Here is a 26,534-nt window from a genome sequence, read left to right on the forward strand (position 1 = left end):
CATGTCATTTTGCAGCATTTGGTATGGCCTTTCATATGATATCTGATATGTAACACAATAATGTCTAGAAAAAAAAATAATTTTCAAAAAATTTTAAAAATTTAAATTTAAAATTTTGGTAAAAGTGCATTTATAATTTTTTTTTTTTAAATATTCTATAAAAATTTTTGTACAAATATTAAATTGTCTACAAAGTTTCAAAGTGGAGAGTTAATGGGTTCATAGTAAAATTAATTGGTAATTGTAACCATATTTATACTTTACTTTACCCAATTATGATATTTAACCATTTTTATAGTTATAATAAGTTACGTTGAAAGTATAAACACATAAAATTGAATAAAAATCACTTATAACACAATTGTAATTAATTCTAGTGCTACACTTTGCTTGTGTCTGATACAGGATTTCAAAGATTAGTTCAGACAAGCATCCAGCTACTGAGGATTCCCCTCAATTTGCTTTGGGATTTCCCTAGCTTTAAGATTCTCCTTGCATTGCCTTGGGATTCCCTTAGCTCTGTGATACCCTTGCTTTGCCCTGGGATTCCCCCCTAGCTCTTTCAGAGTACTGTACAGTAGAGGTTTCAGCTAGTTTATGCTAGGAGTCTATATTGTTCTGATGTAGTATCAAAGTTGTTAGTACATGTATCAGTGCTAGGCCTATATAAAAAGTGACCATATATTTATATTACTAGTGGAGTTTATGCATTCTGAATTGAGAATGTTTATATTTATTTTTATAAAGGTAATGCGTTCATAATGATAGTGACTGAAACCCTATGAAAAGGTGGGCAGTTTACGGTAAGAAATGGCCCTCAGTGAATCATTTTTGAAGTTACAGTGTTTTAATCCATTAAAAAAAAGCAATCACAACATTAAGGAAAAAAGAAAATTAAGGAATGTTACTAGTTGGATGTGCAGTTTGTTTTCTGGATTGCCAAAGGGAGCAAAAATTTGTGATAGCTGTAGAATAGAAATTACAACATTACATACTGCTGCTACTTCTTCTTCTTATACTCACCAGGATAACGAATCAAGTTCAGATTCGGATAAAGATCCCAGTTTTTCTGCATCATTAGAGGTGAGTGGTTTATTACATATTTCACTTCAAGGGCTAGTAGAATCTCCTATTTATAGGAAAAAATTCAAATCAAAAAGTTATGCAAGCAGAAAAATTAAAACAATTGACTCCACAATCAAAAGGAAACTTTTTGAGTTGCCAGATAATATCTCTGAGGATGATGGTGAAGATTTAGAGGAATCAGTTTTGCAAAACCTCAAAGCCAATTTCTGGAGTTCTACTAGTAGGAGCAAGAAGTTAATGATATTAACCTGTTTACTACCAAATTGGGGAGTTAAAAATAATGTGAGAGTTTGATGCGCCAAACTACATGGTACGACAATAAAAAAAACTCTTGGCTGAAAAAGGAATGTTAGAATGTCCTAAACCCAAACCAGGCAAACACCTCTCAGAAGATGTAGTTGAAGCTGTCCATTTATTTTATGAAAATGATGAAGTCAGTAGAGTGATGCCTGGTGTTAATAACAGTCACTGAACCTAATAAAAATAAATCAAAAATATCAAAAAGACTTTGTGCAATCTGAAAGAGGGATACACTTTATTCAAGGAGAAATTTTCAAATATTAAAATAATTTTTTCAAAATTTCCGGAGCTTCGTCCAAAGCATTGTATTTTAGCGGGTTCTAATAGGACATATGCAGTGTGTGTATGTACAATCCATCAAAATGTCAAATTGATGATTGAAAATGAAAGATTATGTGATTTTACAAACATTGCCTACCAATAATGGTATGTAATCCACCAACAATAGATTGCAATATTGGACATTGTACATATTGTCCTGGTACTGCAGCAATACGGACTGTCCTTGAGAAGTCATTTGAAGAGCACCTGATTCGAAAGATCACATTTCGGCAGTGGATTTCAGGTGACCTTTGCAATTTAGAGACACTGCAGAAATCATCAGCAGATTTCATTGATTTACTCTGTGACAAGCTGTCACTCTTAGTCCGCCACGACTTTATTGCTAAACAACAGACCTCTTTCATGAATCACTTAAAGGAAAATTTAAAAGAATCTGAATTTGCCAACACACTCGACTTTTCAGAAAACTACAGTATAGTTGTACAAGATGAAGCCCAGACTTACCACCGGACTAAGGGACATGCCACAGTTCACCCGTTTGTGATATATTATAAAGGAGAAAAAAGAATTGAACATTTGAACTACGTTGTAATTTCTGACTGCCTAGAACACAATACAGTTGCTGTTTACGCATTTCAAAGAAATTTGGTTGCTTTTTTGATTACAAAATTTAAAAACGTTCCTCATAAATTCTTTTACTTTTCAGATGGGTCTCCTGCCCAATATAAAAATAAGAAAAATTTCATTAATTGGTGTTTTCACAAGTAAGACTTGAACATATCAGCTGACTGGCATTTTTCAGCCACAGCTCACGGTAAAGGGCCTTGCGATGGAGTTGGAGGTACGGTTAAGAGATTAGCAGCTAAAGCTAGCATGCAACGGCCCTACGAAAACCAGATCATGACCTCTTTCCAGCTTTATGAATGGGCAGTATAAAATATTTCTGGTATTAATTTCACTTTCACTACACAAGAGGACTACATAGTCAGAAATATTTTTATAAGATCGTTTCAATCAGGCAATTACCATCCAAGGAACTCAGCAATATCATGCATTTATACCTGTTGACTCAAGCACATCAAAAATTACTGTGAAAATATTTTCTGGAGCTACACATTCATCACAAGTAACTGTTACAAGATCACTAGACAAACCGCAAATAGGAGACGTAAAGGACTATACTGCAGTTGTATATGACAAGAACTGGTGGCTAGCTTATGTTATGGAGAAAAACGAAGAAATTGATGAAGTGAAAGTAACATTTCTCCACTATGCTGGACCATCACCATTCTTTTCTTATAAAGGGAAACCAGATGTATTATGGATTCCTCTCACAGATGTGTTATGTACAGTAAATCCTGTGACACCAACTGGAATAATTTATGTGCTATCTGAAAATGACACTTTAAAAACCAATGAGGAATTTTTCAAGTACTGCAATTGAAAATTGCAATCAAACATGTCAGTGCTAATTTTCTTTCTTCAATTTATTTCTCATATTAAATTATTGTGCAGGGGAATCTTGCATATACGTATTTTACTTCAGCATAAAGTATTTCTCATTTTAAATGAAATTCCCTGTAAATTTTAATGAAAAAATGTTTCAGTTTAAGATACTTTCAGTGTACAGAATATAATTATCTGATTTTTTTTGTGTATTTTACAATAAGATTTTACTGTATTCTGTTATGCTTTCCTTTGCTGCCAACATTTAACCTTAGGTTTGACAAAAAGGGCCTTAGTTTTCAATTAATTTTACTTGAACCCATTAACTCTCCACTTTGAAACTTTATAGACAATTAAATATTTGTACAAAAAAATTTATGGAATTTTTTGGAAAAAAAAATTAAAAATGCACTTTTTCCAAAATTTTAAAAATTATTTTGAAAATTATTTTTTTCCCTAGACATTATTGTGTTACATATCACATGAAGGCCATACCAAATGCTGCAAAATGACACCTGTCTCACCTTCCTAACTTAATTTGGAGAAGAGTTATGGTTAGGGATGGGGCGACAGAATCCAATATCCGCCGAATCCTAAGGATTCAAAGGTTCGGCGGATCTGATATAGGGTTCGTCAAAGGATTCGGTTTTTTACTATTTACGGGAAAAAAATACAGTAAAACTCGCTTACGAGGTCCCGCATGGTAGCTTTTTCCGTATAAAGCGTTTAATTGCCCGAGGTCTCATCATTTACGCCATTAAATGTGTGATATAATGTCCGTTAAAATTTTTTCTGAAACTTCCCGTCTCAAATAATGGCACACGTAAATATGAAGAAAAGACAATTGAACAACAACATACGAAGAAATATGGATGATGTACCATAACTACAGTACAAACCCAATAGTTATTTTAAGATAATTACCATAAAAAGAACTAAAGATTCTTTGTAGAATACCATAATTACTACAGAAGCATGATAGCTACCATATTTGCACTACAGTTACCGTAACAACTGAGATATATATTTACCGTAATAGTAATGTATGTAGAATCAAAAAACTGACAGTACTTAAAATTTTAAGGTTCTCCAATTTTATAATTAGTTCGTATTAAAAAGAGTCTTGTCACATCACTACATATTAGCTAATTTAAATTTTTGTGGAGAAACACAAGCTGCTCTACATTTTCGGGGAGTAGACTCTCTCTTCTACACGTCACAATGTTGCCAGCTGTTGAGAAAAGTCTCTCACTGCACACTTGTGTGGCAGGTATAGGCAAGTACTTTCTTGCTACCACAGCTATGTTTCGGAAACAAGTGCGCCCCTTCTCTGACCACAAACTAAAAGGATTTTCATTCTTTGGGATTAAGGGTGCTGTCAGATATTTGTTTACTTCTCCTTGAATAGTTTCTTCGTAGCTTGCAAGAGTAGACAGCTGCTGTTGAAGGTTTCACGTAGGCCCACAGAGATGACTTCTTAATACGCATTTCACTTGTAGCCTCACTTGTCTCAGTTATAGTTTCAGCTACTGTGTTCAGCTTACACACCTTACATACCTCCCTGCACAAATTTTCAACCCATTTTTTTATTTTTTTTATTTTCATCCTTAATTAGTGAATCTTTGAACCGTGGATCTACCATCATAGAGAACACATTTACTTCACAATCTTGGTGCACCATGTAATGTGATTGCAAGCTTTTAAGTAAGTTCTTGGCAAGAGTTTTTTTTTTTGACGCGTGGGACAGGATAATTGCCTGAGCTGTCACTACGCGAGGAATTTGGGAAGGGTGGGAGGGGTTTGAAGGGGTGGGGGGGGAGGTTGCGGCCTGCGTCCAGTCGTTTACTGTGTATTATCCTATTGAAAAACATTGACGTAGCATGTTAGGCTTTTGGAGTCTTTGCTGTGAGTATGCGGCCAGATGTTTTCCACATGGTCTGTACAATTTTCTCTCTCTTCGCCGTCACATTCGGAACAAAATTACAGTGCCGACAAACCATGTTTCACCCTCTAATCTGAAAACTGTCACCTATAACATCCCGGTTGTATGAATTTTACAGACACGTATTTATCTTTATCAGTATGCTGACAGTTCAAATCTATTTTAAACGACCTGACGACATTCTTCTACATAAAATACGTTAGTTGTCGCTCCGAATTACTGCGTTCAAATGGGCTTTACGTGGCCAGATGTAGTGATCCCGCTCAGCCTTTTTCGTAAATGACTGAATATTCGTTTTTTCGAAGTGTTAGTATTCGAAATCGAATCGAATACGAATAATAAACTATTCGTTTTGATATTCGAAAATTCGAATATTCGCACAGGCCTAATTGTAAGTAGACGGGTGGCTCACCACCAGAGGGCAATGGCAGGCGGGTAGTCTGCCACTCGGTGGCAAGCAGCACGGCTGGCAGGCCTCCAGGTGGCAATGCTTGTGCACGCTTCAGTCGCTTACACAAAACTTTGTTATACTTTCCACACGTAAATTGTCTTCACAAACCCTAGCTTGAAGTGAAGCGGAGGTAAACAGTACGTCAGATTTGTCAACAAGAGTTTATTGTTTGATTTTTTTTCAAGCCTACAATTCTCCATTTACCTGGCTTTGCGCGACTGTCCCACTCACACAGAAAGCATGGGTGCTTTGTGTAACCTGCTTGTAAACCTAACAGAATACCTATGACTTTAAAATCACCGCACATTTGCCATTTGTGTTCTTGGTACTTCAGTTTGCACAGCATCATCTCAAGATTTCCATATGTTTCTCCCATAATTACTGAATGAGCGACAGGAACGGATGCAAGTTGGTTTTTTTGTGAAGGACGCACTTCAAACTATGCTTGGAGGCATCAATAAGAAGTTTCCAGTGGATAGGGCCATACTGTGGTAATCCTAGTTCCAGCATAACCTCCAGAAGTTGCTGCAATAAACCTTAGTTCCTTCTTCAGAAAAGGAGGGTGTAAATTCTTGTTCGTGATGTTTGTACCAATAGTATGTCGTCCTTTCACAAAGTCTAGACCCGAGTATCTCGGCAGATTCCTTTGCAAGTCCAGTATCTCGAACAACGTCATTTAATGCACTTTTCTTGAAAAGTTTTGTTTCTTTTTCAACACCTTCGGATTAGAAATTACAGTCATGGGTAGAGCCGACCATTTCTGTGTCACATTTTAATTCAGAAAAGAGAGAATCCTGTTAATGTTCCTGACACTGTGGTACTAATACATTGGGGCCATGAGGAATGGGTAAAACCTTGGATACACAATGTTACTTTTGTTCCTGCTGTTAAATGCCTTCACATTCTCAGAACAGAAGTAACAGTGAGTACACCAATCCCTCATTTAGCACTACTAATGCGTTCCTCAAAATGTTTGTGTTATCCGAAATCACTTATTCTTAATGAGCATTGGTCTTCATAAATAGCAATATGTAGGGAAATATATCACACCATTTATCTTTATAAGCCTATCATTGAATACTTTAAATGACAAATATGACACCGCGTAACTTAATATAGTTATCATCAGTCGGCTGATTGACTTGCCCATCAACTCACGTCACGTTCCTTTCAGCGAACTTTTCATACCATCCTTTACTGGCAAACTGAAATTACTGTCCAGATATTTACATTTTAATTTTTCAAAAATTAACCCGTTCCCTGATTATCCCGAGTTAACTCAGGCTATTAATCGTAATAAAAATATATTATCCCGAGTTAACTCGGTCTTTAAGTGGTTTTTTGGTTGAAAATTTACCAACCCGAATAATCCCGTATATTTACTGTATAAATGCTACGCAATGCTCCACTAAGATTTTACTGCCTACCGAGCTAGCGAGGCTGGCTTGTTTTGCTTCCGCAAGCTGTCACTAGATTGTGCTGCTTGTATTATCTGCTATTCTTTCATGTATTGCGTGTTGCCTTCTGCGACGTGTCGATTGCGCGCGTTTTTGACAAATTGTATTTTGTTTTCTGCTCAGTTACATATTGCAAGTGAATACCCACAATTGTAAAAATTGAGATCATCATAATTACGTGTTTCTTTGATTATTTATTTATTATAAGTGACTAAAATTTATGTTTTTACGGACAGTTTATTTTTTTATAATTGAATGTATATAAACTGAAGTTTTGACAGATCTTACATCCTAAAATGGATAGTGATGATAGTGAAATAGTAAGTATCGATGGCGATGTTGAAGAATCTGGTAGCGAATCATGTTCAGAAGGTGAGTGCAGTTCAGACTCCGTCAGTTCTGTTGACTGGTCGGCTTTGCGACAGTGGTGCAAGATAGACAAAACATAACAACCTCGTCCTCCACCACCACCAAGATATCCTTTCAAAGGTATTCCAACAATGAATTTCCAGCTACCAGGAGATGAAAGCGATGATTTGTTGGAGTATTTCAAGTTGTTTTTCGATGACAATTTACTCAAAATCATTGTTTCTGAAACAAACCGATTTGCAGAGCAAACTCAAGCCAAACAACCAGGTTCAACAAAACAGTTTCGTCCCACTACAAAAGAAGAAATTATTGTTTTTTTGGCTGTGATAATATTACAGAGCATTGTGTGGTTGCCTGATCAACAGCTCTATCGGTCGAAAAATCCTTTGGTTTCCGTTCCAGTTTTTTCAAAAATACTGTCCTACCGTCGTTTTGTTGAACTGAAGCAATATCTACATTTTTCTAACAACGAATCTTACAATGCTGAAACTCACCCCAACCCAAAATTTAATAAAATTTGGAAAGTGTATCAGAACCTAGAGAAGAAATTTTTTGGTCTCTACACCCGAAAGAGACCTTACAATTGATGAAAGCATGCTGTTGTATAAGGGGAGACTAGGATGGGTTTAGTATATTCCCAATAAGCGTGCCAGATTTGGAATAAAAACTTTCATGTTATGCGAGTCGAAAAGCGGCTACGTGGTCTCTACCATCATATACACAGGGAAAGGTACTTCACTAAATGAAGAGTTCAAAGAACTTCCGATGTCATCTCAAGTTGTGATGACTCTCATGAAGCCCTTTTTAGACAAGGGATATTGTCTCACTACAGAACATCACCTCAACTTGCAGAGATTCTGATTTCTTGCAACACTGACACTTATGGCACAGTAAAATGAACAGAAAAGAAATGCCAACCCAACTTAAAACAAAAAAACTGAAAAGGGGCGAAATTACAGCTTTTCAGAGAGGAAAAGTGATTGCTCTTCGATGGAAAGACAAAAAGGATGTCGTTCTTAGCACCATCCACAATGCAGATACGGTCAAAGTGAAAACTGCCTCTAAAACTGTAACAAAACCAAAGGTGGTAGTTGACTACAACAACACAATGGCAGGAGTTGATTTAGTTGATCAACATATGTCCACTTATCCACTTCCTAGGAAAAGTGGAAAGAAATATTATAAGATTTTTTTCCACCTAATGGAATTAGCATTGTGGAATTCATATATTATGTACTGCAAGCAAGGTGGTAAAAAATCTCCGCTACAGTACAGAATGACAATTGTCCAGAATATATTTGAAAGATATTGCCCGTTTGTCACCTCGCCATCTCAGGGACGTCCAGGTACCACAGCACATCCTCTTCGTCTGACAGCAAGGTATTTTCCGGATCTGATACCAGCTACTGAGAAGAAAGCCAACCCAACAAGGCAATGCGCTATGTGCAGCAGAGTACGTGACTCAAATGGCAAGAAAATCTGCAGAGAAAGACCCCGGATTTAACGAAGCAGTGATTTCACGAATACATTCTCGGGAACCGTCAAAAAATTAGACATTTTGACCAAAATGTGAAAATAAGACTAAGAAAAATTTAAAAAAAAAAAAAAAACGAAATGAAAGATCATTAAAATCTATTAATTTTAACACACAGCGTATTATTGTGTCGGCATTAATACTTCCAATAATGTTCATGTAAGAATAACAAAAAAATAATGGGACATTTCCTTTAAAAATACGGCAATAGTAGCTTGTGCAACGTAAGTGGGAGCGCGGGAATATCGTCTAGACAGGCTGGCTGCAGCACAGGCGGCGGATGCATGACGTCATACAGCTTACCTCTCCTTCCCTTGTCCAGACTTCAAGGTTCATCCCTCCCAGGCATACAAACCATCGTGTCTCTCCCCCCCTCCTCCTTCCTCAACGTCCTTTGGCATGTGAAACTGTCAACATCCTTCCTCCCCTTCTCCAAAATGCGTGCACCAAAAGCAAGGTTTGTATAGTCCATTTCTGGTAAAATGAAAAATTTTTAAGGGCCCCTGCGACAGTCATTTTCCGTTAATTGTTTTGATACATTATTTCTGCTGGAAAATCACTGAAACTTCAAAACTTCTTTAATGGAAAAATTTAGCAGGGCCGTAAAAGTATTCAGTTTTGCCACAAATGAACTATATTCGCCCTTCCTGCCGGACAACATTCTCGGCGAGTGACGCATGGCAACTGCAGTCGTGTGCCGCGCACAGCCACGAAAAACCTACGCGATTTCCAAACTACACTAGATATCCGACTGGAGTCTGTTTACGAAAAGCATTTTAGAATTTGTTAATGCCCAACTGGTTCTATTGAGATAAAATGGCTAAAAGGCATGTTTTCGAAGTTTTAGGTGTAAAAAACCCGTTACAAATTTCTTGAAAGTATCATAGGGAAATGCATTACACCTTTATCTTTATTTTTTCGCCATATAATGTTACGGTCACTGCTCAAATTTAACAGTTATCTGACGGGAACGTGATAATTGCGCGCCAGTTCAGAGCCTTGCACTTAGATATTTTACCGTGCTAGAACTACCATTGAGCGTCGCTCTTATCATCCCGCTTCACTAACACACGCTGACCAGACGGCGCCCTAAAGATGATTAGAGGAAGCACATAGAAATGCAAGGCAGGAAATTTTTCCAGCTTACTAACCAGGACCCGGGCAAGTCTTGACTATCCAGCTTTTCACATTATAATATAAGAGACTTGTATTGTGTAATTTCGGTGTTATTTAGCGGTTTTTCTTAAAATTCACTTTTTTTGCATTTTCCATATAAATTCGCAGAAAATTTCGCGATTCACCATATAATCGTGGCCCTAGTTATTGCTCGCGCGAGAGGCGAAACGTGGAATGTTAGAAGAAAGATAAAGGCGGGGTAGACAGATGGCAGGCAGTAGGTTTCCTGCACGGGGAATAAGTGGCGTAGCTTTTTTTTTTATGCTGGGTGAAGCGACCTTTTTCTATCAACCCACGGGAAAAGATAATTGCTTGAGCTGTCAAAATAAACATCGCTGCGGTAGTTAAAACTAGTTGAGGCGGGCGTGCATCCAGTCGGTCGCTGTGTATTGTCAACCGATAGTTATCAAAATCAAGAGAAATCCAGCAGGTAGCTTTGCCTTAACTGCGTACCACACTAGACACTCGCAAAAAGCTAAACGTAAACACGTTGCCACAAAAACCTTTAACTGCACCCTGCCGGCAAAGGGACTTGGAATGGGGGTTGTTAAGCGCTGACAGCGGTCGACAGGAAGCACTCGGCAAGAGAAACGCAGCAACACGCTACTCACCACAATAAACTTATTTTCTGTCCGATTTTCTTCGGATTTTCGGCAATTTTTCACGGTTCCTCGAAATCGGGTTGTAATAGAGAGGTGGTCACAATAAATGGGGTCGCAACAAAAAGGTTTTACTGTATACAATTTTGTGCGTGGAAATTTATGACACGGTTAACACGGGATAATAACTTTTGGAAAATAAAAAAATCAATATTTATATTAAATAAATAAATATATCAATCTTATGTGCAATTTCATAGGCAAATATAGTTATTTTTGAATATGCAATTAAAAAAATTAATGTTTTTGGATAAGCACTGTTGATTTTATTTGTAAGGGAAGGGGTTAAAGTGCTCATTTACATAACACTGTTTGGTTCACATCTATCCTGTTGTGCCGATAATGCGCCATTTCGGCACCATTATTTCTTATAATAATAAAAAATATTTCCTAATTTTTTTTTTTTATCTAATCTTATATGCCCAGTTTTTAAATCTTCTTCTGCCCAGTGTACGGCCGGACCCATGCTTCTTCGGTGTAGTGCTCTCCCCCCTTTTTTTTCCTGACTCGTGAACCGTAGTTTTCTCCGGCTAGTCTTAGCTAAGCAGCCGGCTTCATATTTTTCCTGCTTGCAGCCATGCCCCGGGTGTTGTTAGCCAACACTGTCGTGTCGCAAAACGCTTGCGGAAGGCAACCTGCCATCACCACCCTTTCCGAGAGACAGTCTGACATCGGTGTCTTTCGCCAATAACTCCGGTCAGGTTCAACAACGCCCAAGCACGTTTGTGTCTCCAATGGAAGCCCTTTCCCACCAGGGTAAGCGTTTCTTTCCAGCACCCCCCGCCCCTCCTTTGCCAAATGTGTTGGGAGCCAACGACCCCCTATGACCCGTACTGCCTGTCCGAGCGCGATTGGTCGCCAGTATGGGGCGCGAAGTTTGAAAAGACTCGCACCCGGGTCTACTGTACTTTATGCCCGTGACATCTAGTGAGAGCGGCCAGAACTAACGGGCAACTTCCGCCTTCTCTCCGCCAGAGGGCAGCACGTCCTTTGCCCCTCTGAGCCAGCCGTAAGGGGTCGTCCATTAATCACGTGATGTTTTTTTTAGCAAATTTTTAACCCCCCCTCCCCCCTAGTGATTTGTGGTGAGGTTTTAGACTACCCCCCCCCCCTCCTCCCCAATAAATCACTTGTATTTTTTCGGTACAAAATATTTTTAAAATTTTCAGAATATTATCTTTAAATATAGGTATAATCTAATTTAGTTCTGGAAAATTAAGCACAGCATGTATATTCGGCGCCAAAATTACAGTCTGACTGGCGACTGGCAAGCCGAGCCGGGCGGGGATATTGTTGCCAGGCTACGGCGAGTCAAGGTCACGCGTCGCTTTTCGGTTTAGTAGAAATCGCGTGAAAAAATAAATACACGTGATATCTCTCTACACCCCTCCTCCCCCCTTGTGATATTTCGTGATTTTTCCGAACCCCCCCCCCCCCCCCCACGTGATTAATGGACGATCCCTAAGGGATCGACTTGGCTCCAACTGGAGAGGTCGTTCCACACAAGTCGTTACTTGCGACTCACCAGGGCGTGGTAGCGGGAGGCGCCAACCCCCCCCCCCCCCCCCTCTGCCCCCTGCGCCGTAACTTTCTTTAATTAGGCGTGCCAACGCCATTTTTGGACGTTCGGCGGGCAGCTTCTGGACAGTACGGACCACGCGTCGCAATTCGCGAGTCTTCCACTGAATTGTTTCCCAGACTCGGCACTATGACATGCAGTCTCGAACGTCAAGGAACAGTTGCCTTATTTTTCTTATTTTTAAAATTGGCTGCACGTACTAGTTTTGTTTAATCTAATTTTTTTTTTTTACCTTTCTCGTCATGGCTACCGCGGACTTCCGCGCCGGGAATTGCCAACTCTACTCCTGGTGCCAGCCAATGTGATTTAACCCCGCTGTTTTGGGTAAGTGGTCGTTATATCTTCCCCCCCCCCCCCCCCCCTCCTTTTTTTGTCTTTCCCTGGGCGTAGTCTTGCCCGGCCTTAGCCGTCTGCTAACCATTCTAAGCAATTTGGGATTTTGGTTACAGGCTGGGTGCAAGAATTAGAATGGAACTTCACTGCCAAAATTAGCAGTCCGTGATTGGGCTCATGGAGTCACAAGATTCCTCCCCACACCGGTCGACATACAAGGATCTTCTTAAATCGAATTCTTCTGGACTTAAATCTACAGAAACATCCGGTGCCAGGACCGCCAGTTTTCAGGACATAGGATTTGTTTAAATTCATTTTAAAAGAAAATTAAAAAAAAAAAAAATGTAATTGTCTTTCTTTTGAGCCTGCGAGCTTACGTAAAACCAGGCTCAATTTTTAGAGATATGGTTGTTTTTCTTTCTATATGTATTTTTCGCCCCGGGGCTCCCTTCTGTTTGTTATTAATGTATTTTAATACATGTGTACTTAAAGATGAAGATAAAAGAAAAGAAAAAGCTAAGTAAATAATTTTAGTAAAAGGGCAGTTATATAAATCAAACCAGCATTCTTGTTATTTCATTATTACTCATCCTCGATCCACATAGCCTCCTAGAGTTGCTAGTAGGTTATAAGTAGAGACACGGAAATTTCGCGAATCGCGATATCGCGAAATAACACCGCAATTTACCTTAATTCGCGACAAAACACCGAAATCGCACAGCATCGAGAAATAAAACTGATAATAATGAATTAGACCACCCATGCAAGACATCGCGAAAAACAAGTAAACACGACGTTGACGGCATATCGCCATTTTTCTAAGTTTCAACATGGCCGCTTTGTAGTAATGAAAGTAAATAATGATTTACAGTATTCCCGTCACGTAATCATTACAATTTGAAACGAAAGCAGTAATTGCAATCATAAACTAATTAAAAAGAGAAAAATGTACCTGAGCATCAACACAAAGTTAATAAAAAATACCGGCGATGTTTTCAACACAATATAGCTGCCATGATTTTCAACCCGCTGTATTTACACATTAATCTTGTAGAGAAATATAAAATTTTAATTCTTCCTTTCATGTTGAACAGTTAACAACCTCATGCTTTCAACTACGTTTGACTGGCTTGGCAACCTACTCGTTAGAGCTGTAGGTGTAGCAAACCGTATGTATTCGGTACTGACTGAGTAACGGGTGCGCCATCTAGTATCGAGTAACGAAACGTTACACACGGCTGGATTTCGTTACTCGCATTTTTCGTATGTTTTACGCATGCGCGCGCATATTCGATGAATTTACGTTACAAAGAACGATGTTTGTTTATTAAGTATAATATGGAAATTTGTCGTCCAAGTTTTTTACTGTTTATAAGAAAGTATTTTTTACAAATTAGAAATATGTATGTTTTTGTTATTTATTATCGCGTATTTTCACGTTTTTTGTTGTTTTTATCTTAAAAGAGATAATATAATAAAACCGCTCTAATGAGATTTAATTGTTTCTTGGTTAACAAAAACTGTTAATTATCAAATATTGTTAATTGTTTATATTCTATTTATTATTATTTACGTGACGTCATACTGTACGCGTACGCAATACGACTCGATTCGTTGCTGCAACATAACATTGCATGTTATGCGGTATCAGAAGTAACGAGTAACGTAGCGACACGATAGTAACGAGTACTAATTGTTATAGTAACGAATACATACGGGTACACTTTTTTTCGTTACTTTTACACCTCTACTACTCGTAAACATGAACACATGACACTACGCCGATTGATAAGCAAAATCAGTGACCTTTAACTGCCGTAACTACACTTCTCAGCAAATGCAATACGACCGCAAAGCAAGTGAATACGGCGTCAACGGGACAAAGAACAGCAGCAAGAAATATTAAAAGAATACTAAGTTGAGACATGCCGTGCCGAGGCAGCGCGCTAGGCGACACCGGGCCGTGCCGAGGCAGCGCGCTAGGCGGCACCGGGCCGTGCCGAGCTGTTTCAAGCCTACAATTTTTATTTGCCAATAGTGTTGACTTTAGAGTGCAGTATACGAGTATACGCCGTGCCACTATTATTTAGCCAAGCAAAACTTGTAGGTCATAAAACCATTCTCAAAAGTTAAAGTAAACATGAAAAACCAAAACAGCGAAATAAAACCGAAATTTGATTTTTTCAAAACGAAATTTAAGGAAAAATAAAACCATTTTTACGGGACTCTAGTTATAAGTATATTCCTTTGTACGACGTCTCGGCCCCTCTGTGATAATTGTAGTGTTTTTCTTTTGTTTTCTGGGCTGATGCTTCCAAGGCTATATTTTTCACTTATTCATTTTTTGAGTGTTTATCTGAAGCCCATCGTACGTTACACTGTCAGACCCATGATTTTTTTAAACTGCACCATTCATTTAAACTAGAGGTAGGGCGATACCACACTTTCGATACTCAATTCTGTATTGTTTTTTCAGTTCGATACTTTGATACTTTTGATACTCCAGGGAAAAATATTTTCCCATTAAGTTACAATTATTACAAATAACATAAATTAGCTTTAAACTATATAAATTCCCTCTTTATTACAAAAATACAAACTGCAAACAACTTTAAATACTTGAGTATAAAAAATAGAAGCGAAATACAAACTATCTTCAAGAGAGTTAGCCCTTTATTTTCCAGTACACTTTTTTTTTACCGCGAACAAATGTAAATAAAAAGAAAATCAGAAATTTTTTCTTGTTTGTTTCATTTTACAAACAACTTATGCAACAAAACAATTTTAAATAAAATTTTAACGTGAGAAACGTAAAATACAAAACAAACCGATCGTAAGAAAACAATAACAAACTGGTATATTCAGTTCAAAGATTAATGAATGCACAAAATATCATATCCATGCCTTGGTAAAGCGCGTGCACCATTTTCATAATCATTGCTAGTTTACGCCACTAGTCTCACTTGATGCTGGCCATAGATGCTACTATCGAAGTGCACAGTCTTCCTGATACTATCCATATCTATGATGCGATAATGTTATTTTTTACTTTTGCAAAGGTAAACAATGAACTTTTTCAAAATAAAAGCATTAAAACGTAGTTTATCAGTAGGAATATAACAAAAAAAATTGTGAATTTTAGGACTTTTCCGCTTCGTAAAAACGTATGAAACGGGAAATTAATTATTTTATAAGTGTATGTTCCGGGAAAGTAAACCATTGTAAATATAGTACTTTCGGCGGGACCAAAATTAATCGGCGTGACACAGAAAAATGTATGAAACGGGAACGTATCATCGAGGTACTACTGTAGTTGTATTTTGTGCGATGTCGACTCAAAACTAAATTCAATACAAATGAACAAGCATTCCGGTATCGAAAAAATGTATCGAAGTTACAGTTTCGATACTCGATACTTTGCGATACCGTCAAGTATAGAAGGTATCGAGGTATCGAAGTATCGAAAATCCCATCACTAATTTAAACATCCTTTTCCATAGGAACATTTGTTCTGCGTAATATGAACAGTGTATTTCAGTCCTTATAGTTGGAACGTTAAGGTTTAATTAATGCAAAACCATTATTAATGCAACCATTTGATTTAGGAAGGGTATAGAAATCACTAGAAATGTTGGTGAAATTTTGCCCTTTGCATACATAGCCACTTAAAATGTTTATATTCCGTGTATTACCTTTGTTGGATTACCGTTTCTTGGATTTAGAATATGATTACTATCCTGTGTCTGAGCAGTGGTGGGTTTGCTTGGTTGCAGAAACTGATGAACCAGTACTTTGAGCGCATGCAGATGCTGGCAGACAGCGTGGAGCTGCCGCTGCGTATCCGCTTCATGCTGCGGGACGTGATAGAGCTGCGCCGGGACCGCTGGGTGCCGCGCAAGGCCACCAGCACGGAGGGACCCATGCCCATCCACCAGATGAGGGAGGAGGAGCAGGGGCGCCGGGGGGGCTACCACCAGCACCACCAGCAGCACCAGCACCACCGCGCCGAGCTGTTCGGCCCGGGCCTCAAGAGGTCGGGTCTGGAGGACGTGCTGGGGACGCTGCCCCTGTCCGGGCCGTCCCTCGCCCCCTCCATGCCGCCCTCGTGAGTTGCTTGACTGCTTTGCTAATATCTTGAGTCTTGGTTTACAAGTAAAACCTCTATTTGTGGTATTTCATGGAACCAGCACAAAATTAAGAGGTGTGTGGGAAAGCCACATTGCGGTAGTTACAGGAAAGCACCGGTACAACGAACTTCAGTTAAACGAACACTTCACTTAACCGAACTCATTGTTTGGTCCCGCCAAAAACGTATATAATAACCTTGAATTTTATTTCATCTTAACAAATTTTACGACTGTCCGTTTCTTCCTGAAACAAAAATATTCACTTGAACGAACAACCTTGAGGCAAATTTTGAAAAAAATTACCATCCAAAAACTTGTACTTTATTTTTAATTTTCTTATTCAAACGTAACAGCGTGTACGTAAACAAAAACAATAACGGAACTAGTATGTGTGCGCATGTACTGTCGAAATGAGTAGATTAATTCTCGTGTTTTGAAATAATAATGGAATGGTATTACGTCCGTTGTACGATACAACTAGTACATATTCTCGGACTTTTCGTTTTTTGGCTACTTACATCACGATAATTTTTGTACGGTACTTTGGCTAACCTGTGTTGTTTTAATTTATTTTTTGAAAGTCATTTTTTTCACCATAGTGTTTTTGTCGTGTCTACAGAAAGAAAAGAACGAAATTCTTCAAAACTTTTGATCTAAGACCTAACTATTCAAAAGAATGACCATGCTTGTCATCTTCAAATGTTTTGGAACACCACGCGTTTTGTAATGTATGCACGTGTGACTTTTCTATTGCACATGGTGGAAGGGATGACTAGAGGGCACATTGAATTAAAGAAACATGCAGAATATTTTATAGTCATGACGAGCAATAAATCCATATCCTATTTTTTTCGCTACATCTGAAGAAACGAAAGTAACGAACGCATAGTTATTGTTTACAAGTTCTTTTGTTTGTCTTCTGTTGTTTGTTTATCAGACAGTTCTTATCCAACCAGGATAAAAGAAGCAAATAAAAAGACAATTGTTCAAAAGTATAACTTTGAATACTTTGAATTGAAGGTTGAAAATTTCCTGTAAAATTATTGACATTTTGTACATATTCAGATGATTGTATTGTTTACTTAGTTTTTTTTTTCGATTCATTAATTTTGATTGTATTCATATACATATGCCTACATTTTTCATTTTTTTTGCATATTATTGTCTTTGTTTTATCTTGGGTGTGTCATAATTCCTCAGGAAAAATTTATCGTGCATGATTTACGCGTACTTTTTTCATATAATTGTCATTACTAATGGGTGTGATTTGAGGTTGGCAGCTCTGCCTACAATGTGTCTCCTGACCATAGACAAAGCATCAGCAGAGAGTATGTGAACAGGTTCTTCAAGCGGCCATAGACTAATGACCGAGATACTGAACCTTAGTACACTTAAGGTGTTTCATGTGTTTATCGGTATACATATTTATAACAATGCTTATGTTTCAGTATAAAGAACTTCAGTATAACAAAGTCAACTATTTTTTGGTCCCTTCATGTTCTTTATAGTGAAGCTTTCCTTTATTGTGCGGCTATTGCTTTACGGTAAAACAAACCTCAAATAAGTCGTAGCCGCAGGGATAAAGCAAACTAACCTCTTTAAGTTAGCGTGATCATAAACACCCAAGAGAAATAAAACTGGGTAGTTAATCACTTGTTTTTCCCAACTATTTTATTTTCCATATCTTTTAATATCTTAACCTTTAGTAGAGAGTTCAGAGGCGTATTTAAAGGTTTTTCGTAATGTCGATTTTGCTCCCTAAGTCAAAACGAGTTATAATCTTATATACACAGCCCAGTAAAGATAGCTCAAAAACTGGGGTTGTGTTGCAAAAGGTGGAGAAGTTTTGATTATGTAGTATGTTTTATGTATTGACCCCCCTCTTGAAAAATCCAAGTTTTCGACCGCCTATCACTAGGGACCCTGAAAAATGGTAAATAAAAACTACCAATAGCGGTGCAAAAAACTAGTGAAAGCGGTGTAAAAAACTTGGTAAGAGCAGTATAAAAAAAACCAGAAGTGGTGTAAAAAGTAAATTTTTTTAATAAAGTGGTAAATAAAATTTGTTTCACTTAACACGCGGGGGGACGTACAGGAAAAGTGAAAATACTTAACTGTTAAATTTAAACTTTCATTATGAGATAATATTAAAAACATCTTACTATTTTGAAAACTTGAACACTTGAACATTTAAAATTGTATTATTAATATAAACCCTTGTTGGGAAGTTGCAAAATTTGCATATCATAATTTTTTTCTTTGCATCAAATACAGCGAAACCCCTTATTTACCTTACCATTATTTACGTTTTCCCGTTATTTGCACTATATTCTTCAGGTCTTGTTTAGTTCCCATTTAGTCCCCATTTAGTCCAAACCAATACTTTCTCGCAAATTACGTCTCAAAAATCGAATCCATACCGCTATTTACGTCACGTAACAACCATAAACAACCAGAAAATACCATGGAGCTAGTAGGCCTAAAAACATCGTGAAAAACGTAACGTTTATAGTCGGCAATGAACATTTAAAATCACAAAATATACATATTTTATAACATGAAAAGTTGCTTTTATTTCTAAACATGTAATAATTTAAGGCTAGGCGTGTAAAAGTACGAGTAATTATAGCAGGAGACAATCTAAAATGCACGAGGGAAAAACTTATACTCACGAATGTAAAAACGTCGCTGCTTGTAAGTTCTGATACTGTATTTATGTCACAACTTAGCCGAAATACTGGTACGAGACTAAAACTACATAAGATAAAATGAGCGGAGTCTTGGTAACTGTTTTATTCGTATTTTATAATTTCGGAAGTATTGTACAGTTGACGCATATATTTTTAAACTAATCTTTTATTTCTGGGGATCGTAAATAATTAATTATTGGTATCAAGACATCACGATAAACGTAAACTTGAACATGTCATGGCAGCGAGAAAACTGGTGCGTATACCAATAAACTGGTATTAGAACTGGACATAACTGGTACACGGGAGGTGGAGCTTATATTTTTTTTCTGCTAAGCTCGCGTCTATTGGCTGGTTGCTGATGGCAGGTCATGAGTCTGGGCTGAGCATAGAGTGAGTTATACTTAGGGCCAATGAAAAATGGTAAATAAAAAAGGCCCATTTCGGTGAATAAAAAGAGTTATTTCGGTGCAAAATTTCGGTGGAAAAAAAAATTGTTTAGTTAGAAAAAATAACTATTTTGTCATTCTAATTTTATACACTTATATTTGTTTGATGGAATTATTGTTTTATTTGGTCAAAATTTATCAAAAACAATGTTTTAAAAGTACATGTACATCTAAAATTTAGCATGCTGCATTTGTAATTAAAATTCTCAAGATTACATACAAAAAGATAGGAAACTGATAAAAAACGTTAGTGGCTCAAGTCCATTTAGACTATCTCTGAAAATCAGCTATTATATATTTTCTGCAAACTAGTCCCCACCAAAACACTGTACTTATTCAACAGTACAGAGTATTGTTTTTTTTATTTGTCTACGTTTTTCACCGCCTCAACTGCGTGTGCGGTATTTGTTTATGTATATGTTGGCACTCTTGACCGGCATTTATTTTCGTGCGTTGCCATGACAACTACGAAAATAAACAGTCGCCTCGGTTAGGACGCCCAGATACAACAATTAGCATTTTGAAAGTTATGATTTGATTGGTTAATATGGAAGTGACACGGTTTTCTGGACTGCGTTTGGCCGATTCAGAGAAAGGAACAAAGAGTGAGTTAAGGCCTATTGACGATGGCGTCACCAGACGCATTTGTGGTCGGCAAAATAATGTGATTTTTGTCGTTTTATGGCCTTCTACGTCTCGTAAGAACGTGTGCGACGACGGAGACTGAGTAGGCGTACGTCTGAATGTAATAGTTTTCATACGTGAAATATATGGTTCTAGAGTAACTTGACGCTTAGTTCCAGAACCGATGCTTGACACCTATCTTTGTTCACCTTGTGCGATGCTCGAAATTTACAGTGTTTTTAACAGTCGATTTGCACATCATGATGCCTTTTTCTTTACTGAACACATAAAATACTTCGTCGTAATATTCTTTAGCTCTTTCGAAAACACAACTTTCGGCATTTTATATGTTTATATCCACAGTGACCACGGTAATATGACCAACATGCCACAAAAACTTTAACGGAAAACGATCATAGAATGCGAGATACATATTACATCCACTCGGAAATAAAGAACTTAAACTCGACAGACACGCACTCGTGAAAATAAAATCATAGAACATTTCGACACTCGTAACTACCAACGCCATCTGTGATTTGTCCACCAGTTGCTAAAGTGATGATGTTTATTGCCACACACTACTCTATGGGTGCTAGAGAAAAACAAAAGCAAAGATGGCGTCTCACATATAACCTCTTGTAATAATAAACGTTTTGTGCAGGTTCCAGAATGATTCAACGTGATTTTTCGCGATAAAAAAGGTTAATTTCGCGCATCACAGTAAATTTCGTTAAAACGAAATGCAGTATATTAACGTCTTATCACTACCAAGTAAGGTTATTTGTATTACACATCATGTGCAAGTGATTTTTTTAAAATTTCGCGATTTCGTCATTAACGAAATTTGACTACCCCTAGTTATACTGCACATGCGCCGCCGCGTCGTTACAACAGCTGACCGAGTACAATGACCTTTCTCCGCGTACGGCGCGCTATTGACGGTAAATTTCATCATTTTGCAGCTTTTTTTTTTTTTTTTTTTTTTACTGTTAGCATTGTGTATGTAGTCCGTATTTGTTATAAACCCTGCTGGTTGCAACTGTATTTATAATTTGGAGAGGCAAAAAATCTCCTTGAACAGCCAAAAAAGCAAGCAGAAGAAAATTTCAAATTTTTTTGTTAGGAAGTAATCAGAAAAACGTTTTGGCTTTCATTCTTTTTTTTTATTTTTGTCTAATGTGGTAAATTAATAATTGATTAAATACTAAAGTAAAATTTGTTGTTAGTGTGTTTGTACCTGCATTATAGTATGTGCTATTAAACAAAAGGAAAAAAATTCTAAATAAGGTAAACTGTACATCTTTTTTACTTTTCCTTTTATTTACACTTTTTTACTTTGTCCCCATGAAAAGTGCAAATAAGAGGTTTTGCTGTACATAAAATCCGTCAGTTGCAAATTCCTGCTGACGGTTGTGAATTGTTACATTTTTCAGCGCTTGTAACGCGTTAAGATTGGTGAATTGCAATTGTATAACTCTTGCGCCACTCATTATACATGCCCCTCCTTGTGGGTACGCCACTGCCGCGCGATGCCCATTGCCATGGAGACGCTGAAGGCATGAACAATTCAAAATCCTGTTCTCATGCAGACAAAGTACCCGCTGTTGCCTGGTGTTAACCACCCTTGGGATCTAATTTTCGTAAATGTCATTCTGCGTGACATAAGGAACATTACTGTGAAGTTTCAAGTCTGTTAAATATATATATATCATGAAAAAAGGGCAACAAAAAAACAAATTAAACACAGAGAGAGAGAAAAAAAACAATAGTTTAGGTTTGCGATTTAAAGTGATAAAAACTATTTAAATACTAATTGAACTCTTATGAGGGTACTGATTGCTTCGTTGTTAATATCACACGGGTGTTTTTTACTTATGGGAATATTAAGAATGATAAGTAGAGATGGTGATTTATAGCATTTAAAATAATGACATTTAGCATTTTGAATTTGAAATTTAGAATTTTGTAGCATTTAAAAAACACCATTTAGCCAATTCTCTCATTTTACATTACTGAAGAAAAGTATATTTTTAAAAAAGATACCGTTCCTTGCCGTTTTACCGACTTTTTTCCTTCAACCGACTTCTCGGTGAATCTTTTTTTTTTTTTTTTTGCAGTCTGATGTCCCTCAGATTTAATGTGCTTTTCAAGTAAATCTTTTTTTTTCCATTCCAGATGGCGATTACATAAATTGCGCATTAAAATATTCGTATCACTTTCCTATAACTGTTCACTTTTGTATTCATTTATGCGATTGCGAATGGAAATGACGTTTCGTCCCATTTTTACCACGAGAAATAACAGTATACAACACATTCACGAGTATGCACGTATTTGTAAACACGCAACATTCCACAGACTACACAAGAACGTGGCTTTCACGTGAAATACAGCCAGAAAATGGGACTTACAATTGTTGGCGCAATGAAGCAGAGATGTCGCAATATGGTGGCCAAAAAACTTGTACTCTGCAAGATGACGGACAATCTTCCAGCTAGTTGTTTTTTGCTTTGTTTACAATCGCGAGGCACGGATGGCCATTCTACATTCAATATTTACGAACAATACAGTAGAACTCCTGTCATACACTTTTCAACGGAGGGCACAAAAATGGTGTATGATGCGGGAAAGTGTATGAAAAGGGAATGGCAATAATAAAAAAAAATTTTCAATCTAGCAAACCAGCCCAATGTCAGATTAAACTTAAATACATAATGTGTAAATAATTGCATCATATTAATGAAAGATATGAATTCATCATTATATATACATATAATAAAACTACCAGAAATGTAAAATACAGTCCATAATCAAGTAAAGAAGTCCTTTCTTGGAGAGGGGAAAAGTCACCAAGCCTAAATTAGAAATAAAAAAATTAGGCTATTGTAAAAAGAAAAACAGAAATTTTTGCTGGTTTGTTTCATTTTACAAACAACTTTATGCAACAGAACAATTTTCAATAACATTTTAACTTGAGAAACGTAAAATATAAAACAATACGATCGTAAGAAAACAATAACAAACAAGTATATTCAGTTCAAAGATTAATGAATGCACAAAATATGAGATCCGTGCCTTGGTAAATCGCGTGCACCATTTTCATAATCATTCGCGCCACTAGTCTCGCTTGGTGCTGGCCATAGATGCTAATAGCGAAGTGCACAGTCTTCCCGATACTATCCATATCTATGGTGCGATAAAGTTATTTTCTTACGTTTGCAAAGGTAAACAATGAACGTTTTTCAAAATAAAAGCATTAAAACGTAGTTTATCAGGAGGAATATAACAAAAAAATTTGTGAATTTTAGGACTTTTCCGCTTCGTAAAAAGGTATGAAACGGGAAATTAAAGATTTTATAAGTGTATGTTCCGGGAAAGTAAACCATTGTAAATATAGAACTTTCGGCGGGACCAAAATTAATCGGCGTATGACACGGGAAAATGTATGAAACGGGAACGTATTAGGGCTGTGCGGGAAAGGATTTTTTTTTCGGGAAATTCTCGGGCGGGAAAATATTTTTCCCGCGGGAAACGGGAACGGGATCGGGAAAAATTGATTGAAATATATTAGGGCTGTGTGGGAAAGGATTTTTTTATTCTGGAAATTCTCGGTATGGAAAATATTTTTCCTGCGGGAAACAGGAACGGGATCGGGAAAAAATTGATTGAAATATATGCTTCATATCAATTTTGTATCCTATAAATATGTTTATTTTTTAAAAAATGTTTCAAAATAATTTCTTCTACTTGTTTTAATAATTTTTTGACACTGTTTGCATTTTGCGGTTTGGTTAGCATTTTTCTCATAAAATTTCCACACGCCTTTTAACTCGGACGTTATTTTTCCCGAGTTTTCCATACGGACAAAGAAAATATAAACAAATTGCAGAATACCACATAAATTCCACTAAAGATAGCCGACAAGCACCGTAAACTATTAGACAGTGTAACCAACTACCAATACCTCCAAAATGCTGAAGTTTGTTTATCTTTAAACTCAAAAACACTAAAAAATTAACTGTCCGAAAGAAAATATTATACTTTTCTACATTTCAAAGCTCTTACGGTAAATTGTATTTAATTTTACAATATAATTATTATTTTTTATTTTGGCTTTTAAATAGTGATGTGCGAGTCTCGGCATCATCGAGAACGAGTCGAGACAGAAATTTTCTCGATCTCGTCTCGAGATAATTTTTTTGGCTCGGAATTTTCGAGAATTTTGTAAACAAGAAATAGGTTAGGTAATATAATATACTGAGGCAGCATTTTGTGTTGCGTGTTGAAATAATTAACATATCTTCAACGTAACGTAGATCGAATAAAATAAAATATACTTGTTACGCTAGTATACACGATAAATTATTAAAAAGTTAAAAACGAACAACTTCCGTTCACAAGTCACTACATGAAACGGTAAACGTAAACAATGAATTGTGCTGTGGTTATCACATTAAATTACAGAAGAAAATGATTATTTTCCGTTAATAAAACCAACATTAAAGTTAAAAATAAATCATTTTCGGTATCAATATCAAGTATCAACATAAAACGGTACGGTAAAAAATAAAAATATAAACATGACTGCAGAATTCTTCCACGATTGCATTTTGTTTTATGGCCTTAGGTTTAGGCATGTGCGAAGCTTCGATAGTACAATCGAATTCGAAGTTTTTTTAATATTCGATAACACTTCGAAACGATATGAAGTATTCGCATTAAACGAAGCTTCGTCGTATCATTCAAATTGTGACGTCACGTGCGATTTATTTTCTGTTAACTTCGGAAGATCGACCTATCGCTCTAACGTGACGTCACTATCGATTAATCTAAAGTGTTGTGTAAGTAAACACAACTAAATTGCTGCATTTGTCGACTACCGTGGGTTTTTATAATTTTATCTAACGAAATTAAAAATGGATAAAGGTGCAGACGGTTCATTACAAGCGAAAGAAGTACCGTCAAAAAGAAAGAAACGTAGTGCAATATGGAATTATTTCATAGACGTTGGCGATTGCTCCGCACAATGCGATTGTTGCAAACAGTCGTTCAAATGTCCGCGTGGTAGGTTATATAACTAGGTTTTTTTTTATAATACGGGTTTAATAATTTGTGAATAGTGTACACATTGATGTTATAATTTATTATTTGGATGGTATTATCTTCACCGAACGCAATGCAACCGCTAACGTAAAAAAAGAAGAAAGTAAAACAAGTCCCATCGCAACCACTCGTGGAATGTTTACGTTTCGTACGTTTTCAGATGCCTTTAACCTAATAAAGTTTCATGTCTGCCTTTTTTTGTATAAGATTTTCGTCATGACGTTTGTAACAATGTTTTCGTGCGGTGTTTAAAGCTTTAATGATGTAATGTGCCACAATAGAAATGTGTGTGTGCCATGGATTGGTAGTGTCTAAATAGCAAATTTTCTAACATACGGTAAAACTGAATTCCCCCAAAACACGTTTCTAAATTTTTGTTAGTATTTAATTGGTTTGGGAGTCAACTTGATTTGGATGACAAAATAGCAAAAAAATGGTACAGTAAGTAATCTGTAGGATGATTATTGTTCACATTTTCCCTCATAGAGAAGTTAGTCATCTAAAAAAAAATCAACAATTCTGACAATGGTTGTTTTTGAGTAGGCTATTATTTTTCTTGAAAACCATAAATAAGTATTTTAAATGTTGCTAACCCAACAAACAATTTACCATACTTAAATTGTAACTAGGCTAACCTAACCAATGGTTTGATATTGCTGTGTCTAGGGGGCATGGACCAGGGTTAGACTCGAACTCTGGGCATGATGTCACCCATGTGGGGCTTGGCGCTGCACGCCGAAACGGATGGTACCATTATTTAAAATCAAATCATGCCGATTTATATTTGATAAAAAACAAGTAAACAAACACCCTTTTACATTTAACTCTGGTGATCCATGAACAGCCAACATGGTATTATTAATTTAAAAATAACTTCAATAAAAGTTATTATTAATGAAAGGCCTTCGGCAAGTCTGAGTCTAT

General features: G+C 36.8%; 1 protein-coding gene across 4 annotated transcripts in view; it reads left to right on the forward strand.

The window, feature by feature from the left end:
- The window catches only part of LOC134531581 (eukaryotic translation initiation factor 4 gamma 2), a 247,063-nt gene that overhangs the window by 75,891 nt on the left and 144,638 nt on the right, over nucleotides 1–26,534 (forward strand). For all 4 annotated transcript variants that reach the window (XM_063367296.1, XM_063367295.1, XM_063367294.1 and 1 more), the window contains exon 7: nucleotides 16,388–16,719. In XM_063367296.1, the coding sequence (XP_063223366.1) occupies nucleotides 16,388–16,719 (332 nt within the window). The remainder of the gene's footprint in view (nucleotides 1–16,387; nucleotides 16,720–26,534) is intronic.

This window comes from Bacillus rossius, chromosome 5 (assembly GCF_032445375.1).
Source record: "Bacillus rossius redtenbacheri isolate Brsri chromosome 5, Brsri_v3, whole genome shotgun sequence".
Taxonomy (NCBI): Eukaryota; Metazoa; Arthropoda; class Insecta; order Phasmatodea; family Bacillidae; genus Bacillus; species Bacillus rossius.